This window comes from Temnothorax curvispinosus, unplaced genomic scaffold (assembly GCF_003070985.1).
Source record: "Temnothorax curvispinosus isolate PA1 unplaced genomic scaffold, ASM307098v1 QBEX01018001.1, whole genome shotgun sequence".
NCBI lineage: Eukaryota > Metazoa > Arthropoda > Insecta > Hymenoptera > Formicidae > Temnothorax > Temnothorax curvispinosus.
The window spans coordinates 44673-59878 of NW_020227781.1; the positions used below are offsets into that span (position 1 = coordinate 44673).

Here is a 15206-nt window from a genome sequence, read left to right on the forward strand (position 1 = left end):
AACGAGACCAATCAAGTCTTTTTGTACCTATTTCAAAACTAGAAAGAGAGAAAGAAAGGAAGAAGGGTAAAGACTTGTTTGCAGCTCTCTTGTGTCGTCGAGAATGGCGAAATTTGTAGTGGCGTTGAACGAGAGATTATAATATGGTATCACAAATTTTAAATTTTGCAACAGTTAAAAACAAATGATGCAATAAAAACGACGCCGATCAATCAAATCCAACAATGACCACTAGTTTTATATCAACGACATATATAATACTAGATTTATATGCGAAACATGAATCTGACGCGCGATGGTGGACGAGACGGCAAAAGATACGTCTTACGTATTTTATTTGTTAAGTATATTAGAGGATACGCGCGCGTGTATATATGTGTACATAAATTCTAAGTGGATACGACGACGTGGAAGCCGCCAGTCCGCGTATCCATTTTTTCAATTCTGAGGTACGAGTGCAGTTTCGTCAAGCACGATAGAGCGATCTTCTACATCTTTATTATTATTTTAGATATTTCCATTTCGTATGTCGCTTGTCGCATCGTTTCGCGTCAGTTTCGCGTCAATTTACGACGTGCGGCGCGGCGTAACCGCGTAACGTCGTTAAGCGACGATTGTGGAGCATCGGAGCATCGGAGGAACGAAATTTTCTCTCAACCACGTAAGAAGGGCGAAATATGTCCTATGATACGGAATCGCGGAATTCGTTGCCTGACGACAAAGAGCTTATAGAGAACGTGGTGGACGAGGATTCTCATTCACGTTCAAACAGCCGTGTACAAACGGCGGTATCGCAGAAACGTTCAAATATCGATATCGATGTTAAATGTGACCGCGACGGTGCATTAACATCGATTGATAACGATGAAAACGACCGTCTCTCTGTGGTGCCTGATGTGATTAGAAAAGTGGAAACGGAAGTAGAGGATGACAAGGATGAGGCCGATAAGACAATATCGATTGTCGATAAGGAAACGCGAAATAATTCCAATAAGGTAAATTTTCTTCCCTTTTCCAAATGTATGTATTTTCTCCCCATCCATTTTCCACTCGTCCGATTTTTCCGCGAGGATTCCAAATTCTGATATTAATCATTTCTAAATGTTCCAAAAAATTATTTCTGCCAAATTACCTAAGCTGTGATCTACGATATATATTTTTCACAACACCTCCACGGAAAGTTCGACTTTTCCATGCCTGTAGAGAGGGGCGAAAGTGGTTACTTACCACCCGCTATGCCGGGTGGAAAGTATCAATTTTCTTCCCTAGGGAGGAAAGTAAGCCCTGGCGTGAAATTGGTCTCTCTCGTGTCCGTAAAGGTATTGTGAAAAATATCGTCTGAAACCCGATTTTTTCTTTCTGACAATCTTTTAATCATCTTTTTGCTAATTACTTTTAATTAATTAATCTCGCGTCAATGGGATCGCGTAGGAAGAACAAACGCTTATATGTTTTGGGAACACTGATGACCACATCTTGGATCAAGTGTCTAACCCGACAAAAGGATCGGAAAACTTGAAACGATCGAAAAGTAAGAAACGAGCGTTCTCTTTACTCGATATATTGATTTCTACGAGCATCCTTGCTCCTTTCGCGATCGGCTTTTGGAGAGGTGTATGGGGATGCATGGATCGTCATGCGGAATTGTGAGTAATAAAATTAATTAATATAAAGAGGCGAGTGAATTACTTAATTGGAATACTTGCGGGATATATGCGAACGACACTGAAATAGTCTTCGATAACGGAATTAAGCTAATATTCCTCGTCAAATCGTTATTTGGATCGCGGCTGAAATATACCTATATATATAGGTATATACATATGTACATATATATATGTATGTATGTATGTACAGAGTGAGTTTTATTTCGTGTGCCACGTATCTCGTCAAGTATTGGTTTCGTTGAAAAATGTTTAAAATAAAAATTAAAAGGTTCAGAGCGAAGGGGCCAATAAACGATCTTGTTAGATTTTGAGCCCGGAGCCTAAAGAGTGTTTATGGTCCAGTAGGATCCAAGTTAAATTTTTTAAATGTAAACATCCATTTTTTATTGTATCATGTCTTTCTACTAATTAATTTGAACAACTTTTGTCTGAAACATTTTTTATTTGTCCAATTTTTGAGATAATCGAGGAAAATGGCATATTCTTGAGACTAAATCAAGTCAAAAAGATCTGTACTTGTACTTTTTCCTCCGGCAAACAATTATCGAGATAGCACAAGTTAAATATTGAAAATGTTACAAAGGTTTCCTTTTTTGAATATCTAAAAAAGAATTAGGCAAATAAAAAAATGTTTCAGACAAAAGTTGTTTAAATTAATTAGTATATAGAGAAAGATAATGCAAAATAAAACATGGGGGTATTTATTTAAAAAATTTGACTTGGGCCCCAAGTCAAACTTTAGAGACTGATGAGTCTCACCAAAAGAATCAATTCTTGTCTCACAAAGTAAAGAACCCGTGTGGGAACCCGTGTCCTCCGACGAGTCCTTGAGGAGGACATAGATCGGAAGACATGTCTTGAGGCCGCGGAATTTATAATTTAAAATTCAAGAGGATATGTTTTTAGGAGGAGTTTGTCAACAGGTTTCCCGGCTGGTTTTGTTTTACGTTCGGCGCAGCTCTGCTCGCAACATATACGATTTTCAAAGACCAATTTCACAACGTTTACATGAAGAAGTGGGCTAAATCAAGTTGGCGAAAACGACTGCTTTATCGGACGTTACGAATTCTGTATACTTACACCTTTGGAGTAGCATGCATCGCGCATTGGCGGGGTGGTTGGATCATCATTGATAATTATCTATTTATGCACACGTGGTAAGTCAACGTCATCATCGTTGGTAGTACGTTACAGCGGCATATATATAATTTGTCGCGCGAACAGACCGAAGGTGACGTGGAGGAAACGAGATTTGTTAATTGTCATTTCCGGTGATATATAGGATAACGATGTCTTTGACATGCTCGCTATTGGCATGCCTGGCGATTCTACGTTCCGTCCGAAACTTGATAACAACCCCAATGATAACTCAGATCGACACGCCGAGTTGCGTTTTTCAATTTCCTACTAGATATAACGTGGTAAGTTGGACAAATTGAATAATCTCTAGTCTCTTGTTCTCGATAAAGATCTACTACCTACGATACGCGTATCTGCGATATGTATCTACGACACAGTGTCTCAAGGATAACACGTTTATATGTATAATTATTGCAAAATCATATAAAAACGTGTTATAGTTTGTGTACGTATTAAAGGCGTGTCTATGTAAAAAGAGGCTAATGTACGATTAGTGAGAGTGCGCAGTTATTTAGAATTTAAATTATCAGAAGCGCGCTCTCTCTCTCTCTCTCTCTCTCTCTCTCTCTCTCTCTCTCTCTCTCATACGAACAAACGCTGTTCGTCCGTCGAGTTCGTCTTTCGTAATGTTTTCGCAATTATTAACGCGCGATATTACGAGCGAGAAGCCACGTAATGTTATGTTAAAGGCACGTGTCCACTAAAGACTTTATTCAGGCACAGGCAAATAGTGATCGAAGGTGTAATCGCTGAGACTGTGGGTTTGACGACTGACTGTGAGCAGAACTCTGCAAGACAGACAAGACTGGACTTGACAAGAACTAGACAAGAACTCTACCAGAACTAACTCAAGAAGGATCTTCTTTTGTACGATTTTTCACCAACAAGTCCTAACCAATAACGTAACGCGTTCTAATGTCGGTATATAGTAACTATGAGCGGCTGATTAAAGAATAATGAAATAGAAAGTTTAGTATTTGACGAAAAGGACTGTTAGCATTAGGATTAATTTACAACTGTGATCAGAAGATATTGAAAAGGGGAATTTGAAGTGAGTCACGTTAAGGGGCATCAGTGCCTAGACAAATAGTGAGAAAAATTGAATTTAGAAATGGAATTTGTAAATATGAGTTCGTACAGCACGTAACAGCGAATGGAACTGCATGGTCGTCCTGATCGGACCACGAATTCGTGAATCTCCTTCCGTATTCTCGCAGTTCCGCCTTCTCGCGGTCTCTCGTAGATCTTTTCTTGCGAATCTTGACGAAAGAGTCTATCCATCAACTGTTTGCTTTTGTTGACGATTTTGTTGACTAAAGTACGATACGCCCGTTAAAATTTGATGCAAGAAACAAAGTCTCCACGCGTGACGATCCAAAGAGTCTGAGGTTTTCGTTTCGAACTCCTGGCCCTTATTTTCTTATACACGTTCTAGTAGACTCCAATCTTTTATGGCCAGTCTGCAATGAGTCGTTAGTCGTTAGTCAGATGTCGGAAGAGAGTCGGAAAAAGTCATAAACGTGTCATAAGGCGATCGGAAGTCTGTAATCGGCAATCATGAGCGATTGGCCAAACGCCATCTCTTACGATCACCGATTACAGGTCTCCGCGTGCCTTACGATACGCTTATAACTATTTCTTCCGACATCTGACTAACGACTAACGACTCATTGTAGACTGGCCATTACCAACGATGCGCGCGTCTCGTGACAGTCGTCGCTTGTGAGGAGCGGGCCGACCCTGTACTCAATTGCCAAATTGTGTTTAACAATTGTACATACATGCACAAAGCGGATGGTACACAGTACCCTTGTACCCACAGTGTATGGCGTCTAATCTAATGTAAAGTTTGCAATTTTGATCGATTTAATGCAGATAAACTTGCCTACTTTCGCTTTCAGCATGCGCTTTCTCGATCGTAGCAGTTCATTGTTCTATACTCGGATTATCGCCAAGATTGCGCGCGAATCGCATCGCGCATCTGTGTATAAACTCGCTTCGATTCAACGAAATTTAGCCCAGTAAAATGACTCGAAATTTGTCGATTTGGAGGAAATAATACTGACTGGGCTGAAACTTTGTAAACAGGCTTGTTTTAGGATACTATTCAACATATTAAAAGTCCCCACGTGTAGACGCTACGTTGCGGGCAGGGGAGGGTCCAAAAGGTCCAAAAAATCAGTTTTTCGCAAATAACTTGGAAAATATCAACTTTACGGAAATTTATGTAGATATCAAAATTGTAGCTAACAAAATTCCGCACAATTTCGTTTTTTAGTCAAGTCTGTACGATTAAATGGAGCAGAGATAGCATTTTTTTAAACACCGGTAGTTTTGCGACGCAACAAAAACGCGTACGCGCGTCGCGCATTTTTCGCTAATATCTCGAAAATGGACTCTTGAATCAAAAAATGTTTTAAATAAAAGTTGTAGAGAATCTAATTACAAACAATTTCGTGTTTTATTCATTTCTGTACAGTGAAAAATCGAGGAAATATGAATTTTTAAATAATTTATAACCGCCATAGAAGAGATACAATGGAAATTAGTTGTTAGTCTTTTTCTTCTTCTTCTTCATTTGTACTATTTGAGTCTTCATCAGATTCGGAATCGCTCATTTCGTCAGATACGAACATATTCATGCAGCCGTTTTGTTTGCAATTAGCACAGAGGTCAGAACATCTTAACCCTGCCTTTTTGCAGCCACATGACCACCTAAAAAAAGTTGTTATAGTCGGGAACATTAGGTAGAAATTTCAAAGTCCTAAGAGCCGACGAAACGGCGCGGCGTGGTGTTGACTTTGCCCCGGACGTTGATTTTCACTTTTGTCACTTCAAAAATTTGAAAATTTTGAAAATTTCCAAAAACGATTATCGGATTCATATAAAGCATCAAATTTTCCATGAAAATCACTAACATATAGGTTTGCAAGAGTAAAGCTCGATGAAAGAATAGAAATTTTCGAGAGATCAGAAAAATTAGTTTTCACCATCAAAAACGCTTATGTCGCGCTAAAAATTACACCATAACTCAGAATGTCATCAAATCCCATTGATAATACTGGCACATAAAAACGCATTTACAGTAGGAAAGGCAAGTTTCTACGACAGATTTAAATTAGCAAAAAGTCTAGTGTCAAGTTTGCCCCGATGTCGAGTTAGCCCCGGTCTTCCCTATTTAAAATATTATTGTCGTTAAAAAAAAATTTGACATTCCACAGAAGACAATTATGGCTCAGAGGCAGGTGGAAGAGGTGGGAAGGAGCTACAATTATTAAAAATAAATTAATTTTTTTTATATAAAAAATATCTGTCACACTTTAAATTCGTTTTTTCTTATTCAGAAATTCTTTTTCTAGCATTCTTTAAGTCCTTAAAGTCCTTCTGTACCATTTAAAAATTATCAAATTTGCGGCGACAAAATTAAGTATTCTTATTTAATTAATAATTATCTCATATTTTTTTTTCATTCGCACTACTTTTAGCTTTAATTTGCGTGTTTGATCATTAAGCTTCGTCAATTTGTTCGTGAGTTATAATTTTTTAAATAAAACGAGTCGTAACTTGTTTGCCGCGCCGCGCGCCGCATACCGGCTTCGGACTCTTCTCAATCTTTAGTACCTACGTACAGTACTATCGGTCCTAAAAATATCGGCCTAGTACCAAACGATTCAGAAAGACCCCAAGAATAACTTCTGACACTTCAATAAGTACAGAAAAATGTTAAGGACACGTTTTTTCATCATTTCAGGCGACTCATATTGATGATCTGCTACATACGTAAACTTACCTGTCTTTTAAAACGCCAGTTTCCCATCACGATGCATTTAAAATTACATGTCATAAATTCTATTTTATAGGAAATTTTGTCAGCTTTAATTTCGGTCTCTTGAAGTTTTTTCGTAAAGTTAATAGAAACGGAGATATTTACAAAAAAAGGAATGATAATTCAATTTTTCCACAATTTATCAAAAATACAGCAATATTCATGAACTTTTTTTTTAAATAAAACATACTTTGCGAAGGACTTATACTACTCCAGCACGTTCATATATATATGAAGTAATGAAAACACAGTAAAATAAATTTTTGAAAAATTATTATCCATATATTTTTGGACTAAAATGTTAATTTAACAAAAATTTATTTTTTTTCTTCAATATTTAAACGCCTGTAATTCATCAACATTTTAATGAAAAAAGGTCTACGACGTCTCATTTTAAAGATAATTAAAATATCTTCAAGAAAAATACATAACATTACTGCCTCCAACCAATTAGAAAAAGTTATTTTCCAAAATACACTTAAAAAATGACATTTTTTCATGTTTTTTGCTCTTAACTTCAAGCTATCTGTACCAAAATGGATTCATGCATACATCAACATGTTCAAAATTTTATTCTCTTTAACTTTCATTATACATACTATATGTGTACGACCTATACTTTCAGAGTTAATATTGATTTTTACATGCAAAACATACACTATCAACATAAAATAAAATTGTCTTTTAATTAATAACTCGGCGAATTTAAACCGTACAGAAATGAATAAAAAACAAAATTGTTCGTAATTAGATTCTCTACAACTTTTATTTAAAACATTTTTCGATTCAAGAGTCTATTTTCGAGATATTAGCGAAAAATGTACGACGTGCGTACGCGTTTTTGTTGCGTCGCAAAACTACCGGTGTTTAAAAAAATTCTATCTCTGCTCCATTTAATCGTACAGACTTGAATAAAAAACGAAATTGTGCGGAATTTTGTAAGCTACAATTTTGATATCTACATAAATTTCCGTAAAGTTGATATTTTCCAAGTTATTTGCGAAAAACTGATTTTTTGGACCTTTTGGACCCTCCCCTGCCCGCAACGTAGCGTCTACACGTGGGGACTTTTAATATGTTAAATAGTACCCTAAAACAAGCCTGTTTACAAAATTTTAGCCCAGTCAGTATTATTTCCTCCAAATTTTGTCATTTTACTGGGCTAATTGTCTCTCGACTCTCATACGTTTCATACAACGAAGGTGACAACAGATTACTCATTTGTTTTCCGCAGATTTTTTGTATATACAAGGTAATTCTTTTTCAAATGTTATCATAAGAGTCGTCGCGAACCAAGTTGACGAAGATTCCAGTGGAGTGCCTTATCGAGTTTTTGCGTAGATATCGTATTAAATTGATAAAATCATAGTTCGCTTAATGATCACGCACAAGTTCTCGAATCGCGCAAACAGATCCTATACGTACGTATACTTACGTACTTCTGCACTTTGATACGTTCACTTTTCTTTCAAGGATCTTTCCCGATTGATCCTTTTCTCATGCTCCCAATTCTGAATGATCGATGAATCGTTGAATCGTCGCGATCGTTTTTCCAGCATTATGTATGTGCTTGTAAACTTTAGAAGATAGAACACGCGTATACAAAATTGGAAATGTGGAATAACAATTAAGGAATTGCAAGTAAAGGAATACGTGATACCGCCCACAGGACAATCGAGTATGTACAACTTATAGCCTACAGCCGAGAGCTTTTGCGACTTTGCAAATAGAAAGATCAACAACGAGTGCGATTAGTCTCGTTTGTGTCGGTTTTCCCCGGAAGTTTATGAAACGCTTTCACCGATTATCGTGCATTGATAACAGCGAGACGCAACTGCTGCGATTCCATTTAGGAACGCGAATCAACATTTCTTATCTGCAAAAGAAGCGCTATCCGTTTTGTTTTTCTTATCTTATTTGATACGACGTACCAATCATTTATAACGCTCGTATCGCGTTTTTGATCATTACGCGCGTAACGATTTTATCTGTGAAATTTTGACGCGATTGTTTCTTCTCAATCAGAAATTCCCGATGACGACGTGCGTATAGTATCATTGCTAAGTATAGCAACGAGAGAGAAATGTAATCTGGTTTCATATATTATTTATAAATCGGCTGAGAGGAAGGAAGAGAGAGAGAAAGAGAGAGAGAGAGAGAGAGAGAGAGAGATTGATTCATGAAAATTTTGTACGTAGTTTTATTTCTAAACAATGTTCGAAACAAACACAAACGCAACAATATACAGATTCAACTTTATTATTAATGTGTAGCTACCGTTTCTATCTATTATTAATCCTTGAAACAACAGTTGATTTTGAAATGTCTGATATTAATCGATTAAATTCAAAATATAGTTTTTTATGTAATGGAGTATTTTTTTAAGAAATATTGCAAATGTCACAGTTTAATGTAACATTCAAGAAGTAACTGATATTCAAACTGATTTATCTTTAAAAAGTCGTAAGTCGGTTTTTTTACATTTGGATACAAGTACACATCACGTGTTAAACTTGTTATGCGGTCTTAATGAGTTAATCAATTTTAGAGTTTTCTATTAAACGTGATATGTGATGTGTACATATATATATACACTTGTGATTACTATTTTCCAACATGAATACGTATATGTATATAATTTTAGATAAATAATTTTAGATAAACGTCTACGACGGTATGAAATATCCAATAATTAATTTTATTTTCAATATCTTGCGTATAATCACATTTTTGAAATGACATTGGATCTCGCGTGACCCTGACGAGCTCGCTGGAACGAATTAGGGGATGAAGGTGAGAAGATGTTGTGTAACCCACAAGCTTGATTGGCACACAAAAAGGTGTCGATTAGCGATGAATTTGGCTAAAGCGTCAATGGCTAAATGAATATACGTCAATGGCTTGATGAATGCGAGGCAGGAAAGATTGCTCGGAAGAAAAAATAACGTCAAGGTGACTAAAAATTATGCCATTGTACGTGAATCCGTTCTTCTTTATCGGAGGTAAAGTAGACAAAATTACTTTTATAATCTAATCATTTCTCGTCGACTGTTGCGGCGATTTAGCTTCAAAATTCAAATGCCTTTTTCTCAAAATTCTCTCACTTCTTCCGTTCTCTCCTCTCTCTCTAGCCGCACGTCGATCTCGTTACCGCTCTTAACAGCAATACAATATTGTAATTTCGCGTATCGTCGTATACTGACAGGGTGACACAAAAGTTTCCTCTGGCGTTAATACATTTTCGAAGCCGCTTCGGGGAATTGTTCGCACGATGGTCGCACACTGCTGACCGGTTTCCCGGTTTTTGGGGCAAGGACGTTTTGTCGCCAAATTCGCCGGATTTGAACTCGGGCTTTTCCATGTGATCCATCTTGGAGTAAAGGTGAATCTGAAGTTTGCTTTAAATCAACGAGGTCCCTTATAAAGTGGCCCTGCGACGCGTGCTTGGGATGAAATTTATATACCATCCAGCTGGTGCGCGCGACCATTGTGAACAATTTTCCAAAGTGGATTCGAAAATGTATCAAGGCCAAAGGAATTAATTTCAAGTTTTCTTTGGTATTTCGTGTAATTTTCTTTGTTTAATTTTGTTATTAATGTTCTAATAAAGTTTTATGTTCCGTTTAAAGTGTAGATGTAGACGTTTAATTTGTGTACATTGTGATTTGCTTAATGGTTTCAAAAAAATTCCGGGTATTTTTGTGTCTTCTTGTATATGTTGCATCAAGCTTGTCATATAGTTAATCTTTTTGCGGCACCCTGCAATTAAAGGAAAGAAAGAAAAATACCGCGTATATAGCGTATATAGCTGTACATAACAAGCTTCTTCGTTGAGACACATGTATATGAGATGATATATATGTATATACATATACTCGAGACGCGCGACGAGCGATTCGACGACTCTCCTTCAATCTGAATATCTAAAATGACCGAAAATATCAAGCCCACCGAAAGATGAAAGAGATGATCGAGTCGTCGGAGGATGTGACGATTCGGCCAGCTCGAAGATCGCGCTACGACCGAATCGTCTTGGAGTCGCGTATTATCGCGGCAACTGAACGCGCGTGGCCGTCATCGGCTGCCACCGATCGTTCTAATCGGTGATAGCACCGCGATACACGGTGGAACGAGGCGATTATAACGCATACGCATCATAGGTGGGGATCGTCGGCGTAGGAGAGAACGAGGGAGGAAAGGAGAGCATACCGCGGGTACTGTCATCCGTGCCGGTGGTTCGTTTCGCCGCGAGAGCGACGACGTTGTTCGTGATAATGCGATAGTGTTGACCGCGCGTTTAGCGGTTAGCGGTTGCGGTTGATAAAAGATAGCGGTTATACCGAAGACAAGTCAGTAGTCACCCCGACCGCTGCCCGACCGGCTGCTCGACCGGTCGCCGATCGCTCGATCGAGTTCGTCAGCCCTAAGCGCTCGTCCACAACGAGGGTTGGAGACGCGCGAGGAAGACGCGAGGTTGGATGCGACACAGCCAACTCTTTCATATCTTTCGTCCTCTCTCTTCGAGCTTAATAATCGTGATCGTTCTCCTAGCGACGAGTGTCAAGATCGGATTAATTGTGCGATACTGGATTTGACTGAATAATATTCAAGGAGAGACACGTTTTATATGGCGAAAATTTCATCGCTGGAGACGGACTTGGACGAGTGTCGTTAACCGAATTTACGTTTTCTCAGAGCGCTAGAAAAGTTGGCTCGAACTGATGAACGAATACGACGAGGGAAGGCATGCTGCCATCGTCTTTCTTCGATAGAAGACTGTTGGCAATGTCACGACGACGGCGACGACGATGACGATGACACCGACGACGACGACGAGGAGGACGAGGATGACGAGGACGACGAGAACGACGAGAAGGAGGACGACGACGACGACGACGACGACGACGACGAGAACGAAAGCTAGTCTTGACGAATAAGAACCGAATTAAAGTAAAATTGAGATTCGAACGTTATAGATTCGAACGAAAATATCAGGAACAGAACATTTAACGATTTCGTTGCGCGATTTCTTGGAAGTTGACTGCGCGCGTGTCTCCCTTCTTTCATCTGCACGATAGCGAATTTCGAGGGTGCGAACCATGGCGTAATGATCAGCGGCGCGACTACTAAATTCGATCCGGATTGGGTCGAGGATGGTCGAGTTGCGTGCGGCTGGTGTCAGGATGACTGGGAGCTTAGACGCCAGATCGTCGAATCGCCTACACTATGCCATTTTGACGATTTTGGATACGATATTCTCGGCGCTCGTAGCCGCGCCGGCGGTGGTCGGTTACTGGCGCGGCACTTGGGAACTCAGCGATTTCTACGTCTATCCGGACGAGCCGGTGTTTAGCAGCTTCGCGTCGATCACAGTCGGCTTCACCGGCCTCTTTGTCTTCAGCGTGGTGCAGCATGGCCTGGACGACGTTCTGCATCCGGACAAGCACCGGCTGTCGTACTATCTCGGCTCGCGATTCTACACCGGCGTGTTCGGCTTCTGTTGCGTGAACGCTTGGCGTGGTGCCTGGAAGGCCCTGGACATCTATACGGAGCTGACGCCTGGCACCGTCTCTGCTACGACCATCATTAGTCTCCTCGCGCTCGGCATTATGCGCGCGGTCCGCAACGTATCCGCGCCGCCGTTCTCCCTCGTTCTCGACTCGTGTCCGGGTTACTTTGAAGTGCAGACTATGTTTCGCGTTAATGTAAGTACTCGTCGACGATCTCTTACTCCGAGCTCCGCGAGGGTGCCCGCCCTCGGAATATGCTCGCCGGCATCCGAGTCGACGCGCACGAGGCAATTCTCTTATCCTTGTTACAATTTCGCTCTAATTTTCTCTCTCCTTTTAAAGTTTAAATTTAAAGATATCGCTTAACACTTGCGCTTTACGCTCTGTAAGATTACAATTGAGAGACCAGGAGCAGGAGGAGGAGGGGAAGGAGGGAGGGGGAGGGAGAGAGAGAGAGAGAGAGAGAGAGAGAAAGAGAGAGAAAGCGATTGTATCGCAGATCGCGGACGTACAGAAAGCTTATTTTATATTTTGAATGTAATGGGAGCTAGTTGAGTACCGTAAAGCGGAGATATATGGAATGATTTTAACAAGTTTTTTCTTACCATTTGTTTAGAGTAAAGACTACTGTTAAAAACTCTAAAGTTACTGGATTGGAAATTCTGAATTTAATTTCATTTAATGAAACAGTGTATATGGCTGCACGTGTTGGAAAATGGACACGAGGCATTGTAATGATTATTTTATGCACGTTCCATAAAACCCTGAAAAAATTGCATTTTTCTTTAATTTTCTTTTTATATAAAAACTACGTAACCAGCAAGTTTACTGAAAAAATTACGCATATCTGTAGATTAGGTAGTATATTTCCATAATTTTGTTGCAGCAACATTGTAAAACCAATATTTGCTGAGATACATGGGAACAGACTTGTTGAGAAAACTGATAAACGGCATTATTCTGTCTTTTTGCACATGGAATATTAAACGAAAATAGAGCGATGCTTTCAGCGTCGAAAACGTCAAAACGAACGCAGTCCTGCTGAAGAATATAGAATGGCGATGAATTTAAATAAATATAATTTGGTCCATATTATATCCCGGTGCTTCCGACGATACCTATATGTCCCCGGTTTACGGTAAAGTTACCGACGGGGGATCTATATCACTTATTAATTGTCTCGATAAGTGAAACAATTCAGGAATTGACATATCGGAAATTTGTTTAGTAGAGAGATGAGAGGATCTAGGAATGAAAATACATATTGGATACTCACGATATATCAACTATCAACGACAGGACATTGTCTCTGTGCGCTCTCCTTTTATTTCTTTCACGTATTTCGACGAATTTTTGACTACCGAGGAAAAGAATTAATAAGCAGAATACTATCGATCGAGTGCTTTTCACTTTCTTGCTTTTTCTTTTCTCGGCGTACATAAGTAGTCTCGAGTCAAAAGTAACCCTTGAATTTTTCGAGATACATAATGCAGCTATATTTTATGTTTATAAAAATAACGTTTTATGAAAAGCTTGCCACACGTGAATGATATATTTGTCAGCAACTCCGTTTCACTAAGATTGATAAAGACCTCGATAGGAAAATATTATATATAAAATTATATGACGAAATCTGGATGAACGTGGGAATGCTGCACGTATATCTCAATATTTGCAGCAGTACTTGTAGAACGTTAGATCTTTGTACAAATATTGATAAATATTGCACACGTTGCATAATTTATTTCTAAATAGCGTTTCAGCAAAACAGCGTAGAATCATTTTAATATTTGTAAAATTGTGGAATATTTGTAAAATTAATTTTTGAAAAAGATTGCGTAATATAATTGCGAAATATGCTTCTAATATCGAAATACGTGTGTATAACTTGTAATCAAAATTGAATTTATCAATTTTTGTGCAAATATTATTCAGAAATTTCATGTCGACAAAATTGCTGCGTTATGGCGAATCATCTTGGTGCATTAATTGTGAAATTCCTCTCAGTTGAATGATGCAATTATTGTACAATATTTGCGCAATTTTCCCATCAGGGGATGAATAAATTTACAAGCTATCTCAATATATTAACGATTAAATCGCATTTGAAGAGTCGTCAGATTGGTAATTTGTAATTAATTATATTCAGTTTCATAGTCACGCACGCGAGATGCGAGATGACCATATTATACTTGCTTGTCTTGCACGATGATTAGAAAATGAGAGTGTAAAATGAGCATGTAGTACTGTACAGAATGTGCATATACGATTTTGTCTCTCGTTGCCTTTTTCGTTGACAGAAATTTGTCACGTCCCAAGGAAGAGTACATCCGGATTACGTCGTGTTAAAAACCCCAAAAACTCTTGGCGCAGTGTTGTTTGGATGCGTGACAATTTTCTCTCGACTTTACGTGTTTATCGGGCCCAGTTTTCGGTCCGTTGCGCTCACCGTGCTCACCATGCTCATGCACCGTACTCACTGTACATGCAGTCGATTCCTATGTGTAAATCGTAAATGATAAATTGTAAATCGCGATTAGCCGATTACACGGATTGCATGTATCTCATTTACACGCGTTGTTCAAGCTCGCGTTATCGGTGTGTATAAGGCAGTTTCCGGCAGAAGTCCCCCGACCGTCAACCACTATTGCGCCTGTATAATCTATGTGCGCATTAGCGCAACATGTGCAAGTGCGTTAATTTATCTGTCGTTTGTAATTACATTTGAAACGCGATTATGATTGTCTTTTAATTATTTGTTACCGCGTCAAAATAATTACCATTGCGATTGTAAATGTCGATGATATCGCAAGAAAGATTATATGTTACGCGACGTACGAGTACTCTTCAGGAAACGTTGATACAATTGTCAGTCATTGTGCGTGTGCGTACAAAAATCATAATCGTACAATTCGATGCAGTTGATGTTTTCTCTCTTATCGCAACGTTTATCGAACATTATCGTTTGATAGAAATGTGATTTCTATCATGAAATGACATGCACATTTGAGGTCGATCTCTCTCTCTCTCTCTCTCTCTCTCTCTCTCTCTCTCTCTCTCTCT

The 15206-nt window shown here is 38.9% G+C and overlaps 1 protein-coding gene across 3 annotated transcripts; it reads left to right on the forward strand.

Moving 5' to 3' along the window:
* The first annotated feature begins 266 nt into the window (after window positions 1–266).
* LOC112468026 lies at window positions 267–15198 on the forward strand. Of its 3 annotated transcripts, XR_003042346.1 has the most exons (6): window positions 267–995; window positions 1432–1646; window positions 2591–2824; window positions 2950–3088; window positions 9292–9635; window positions 13030–15198. XR_003042346.1 is itself a non-coding variant. In XM_025037022.1 (5 exons), the coding sequence occupies exons 1-5, from the start codon at window positions 678–680 to the stop codon at window positions 13054–13056; spliced, it is 933 nt and encodes a 310-aa protein (XP_024892790.1). In that variant the 5' UTR covers window positions 267–677; the 3' UTR covers window positions 13057–15198. The 3 variants fall into 3 exon arrangements, 2 of the variants coding, with proteins under 2 accessions (XP_024892790.1, XP_024892789.1); XM_025037022.1 differs by lacking the exon at window positions 9292–9635; XM_025037021.1 differs by lacking the exon at window positions 13030–15198 and having other exon boundaries at window positions 9292–11601.
* Window positions 15199–15206: the final 8 nt, after the last annotated feature.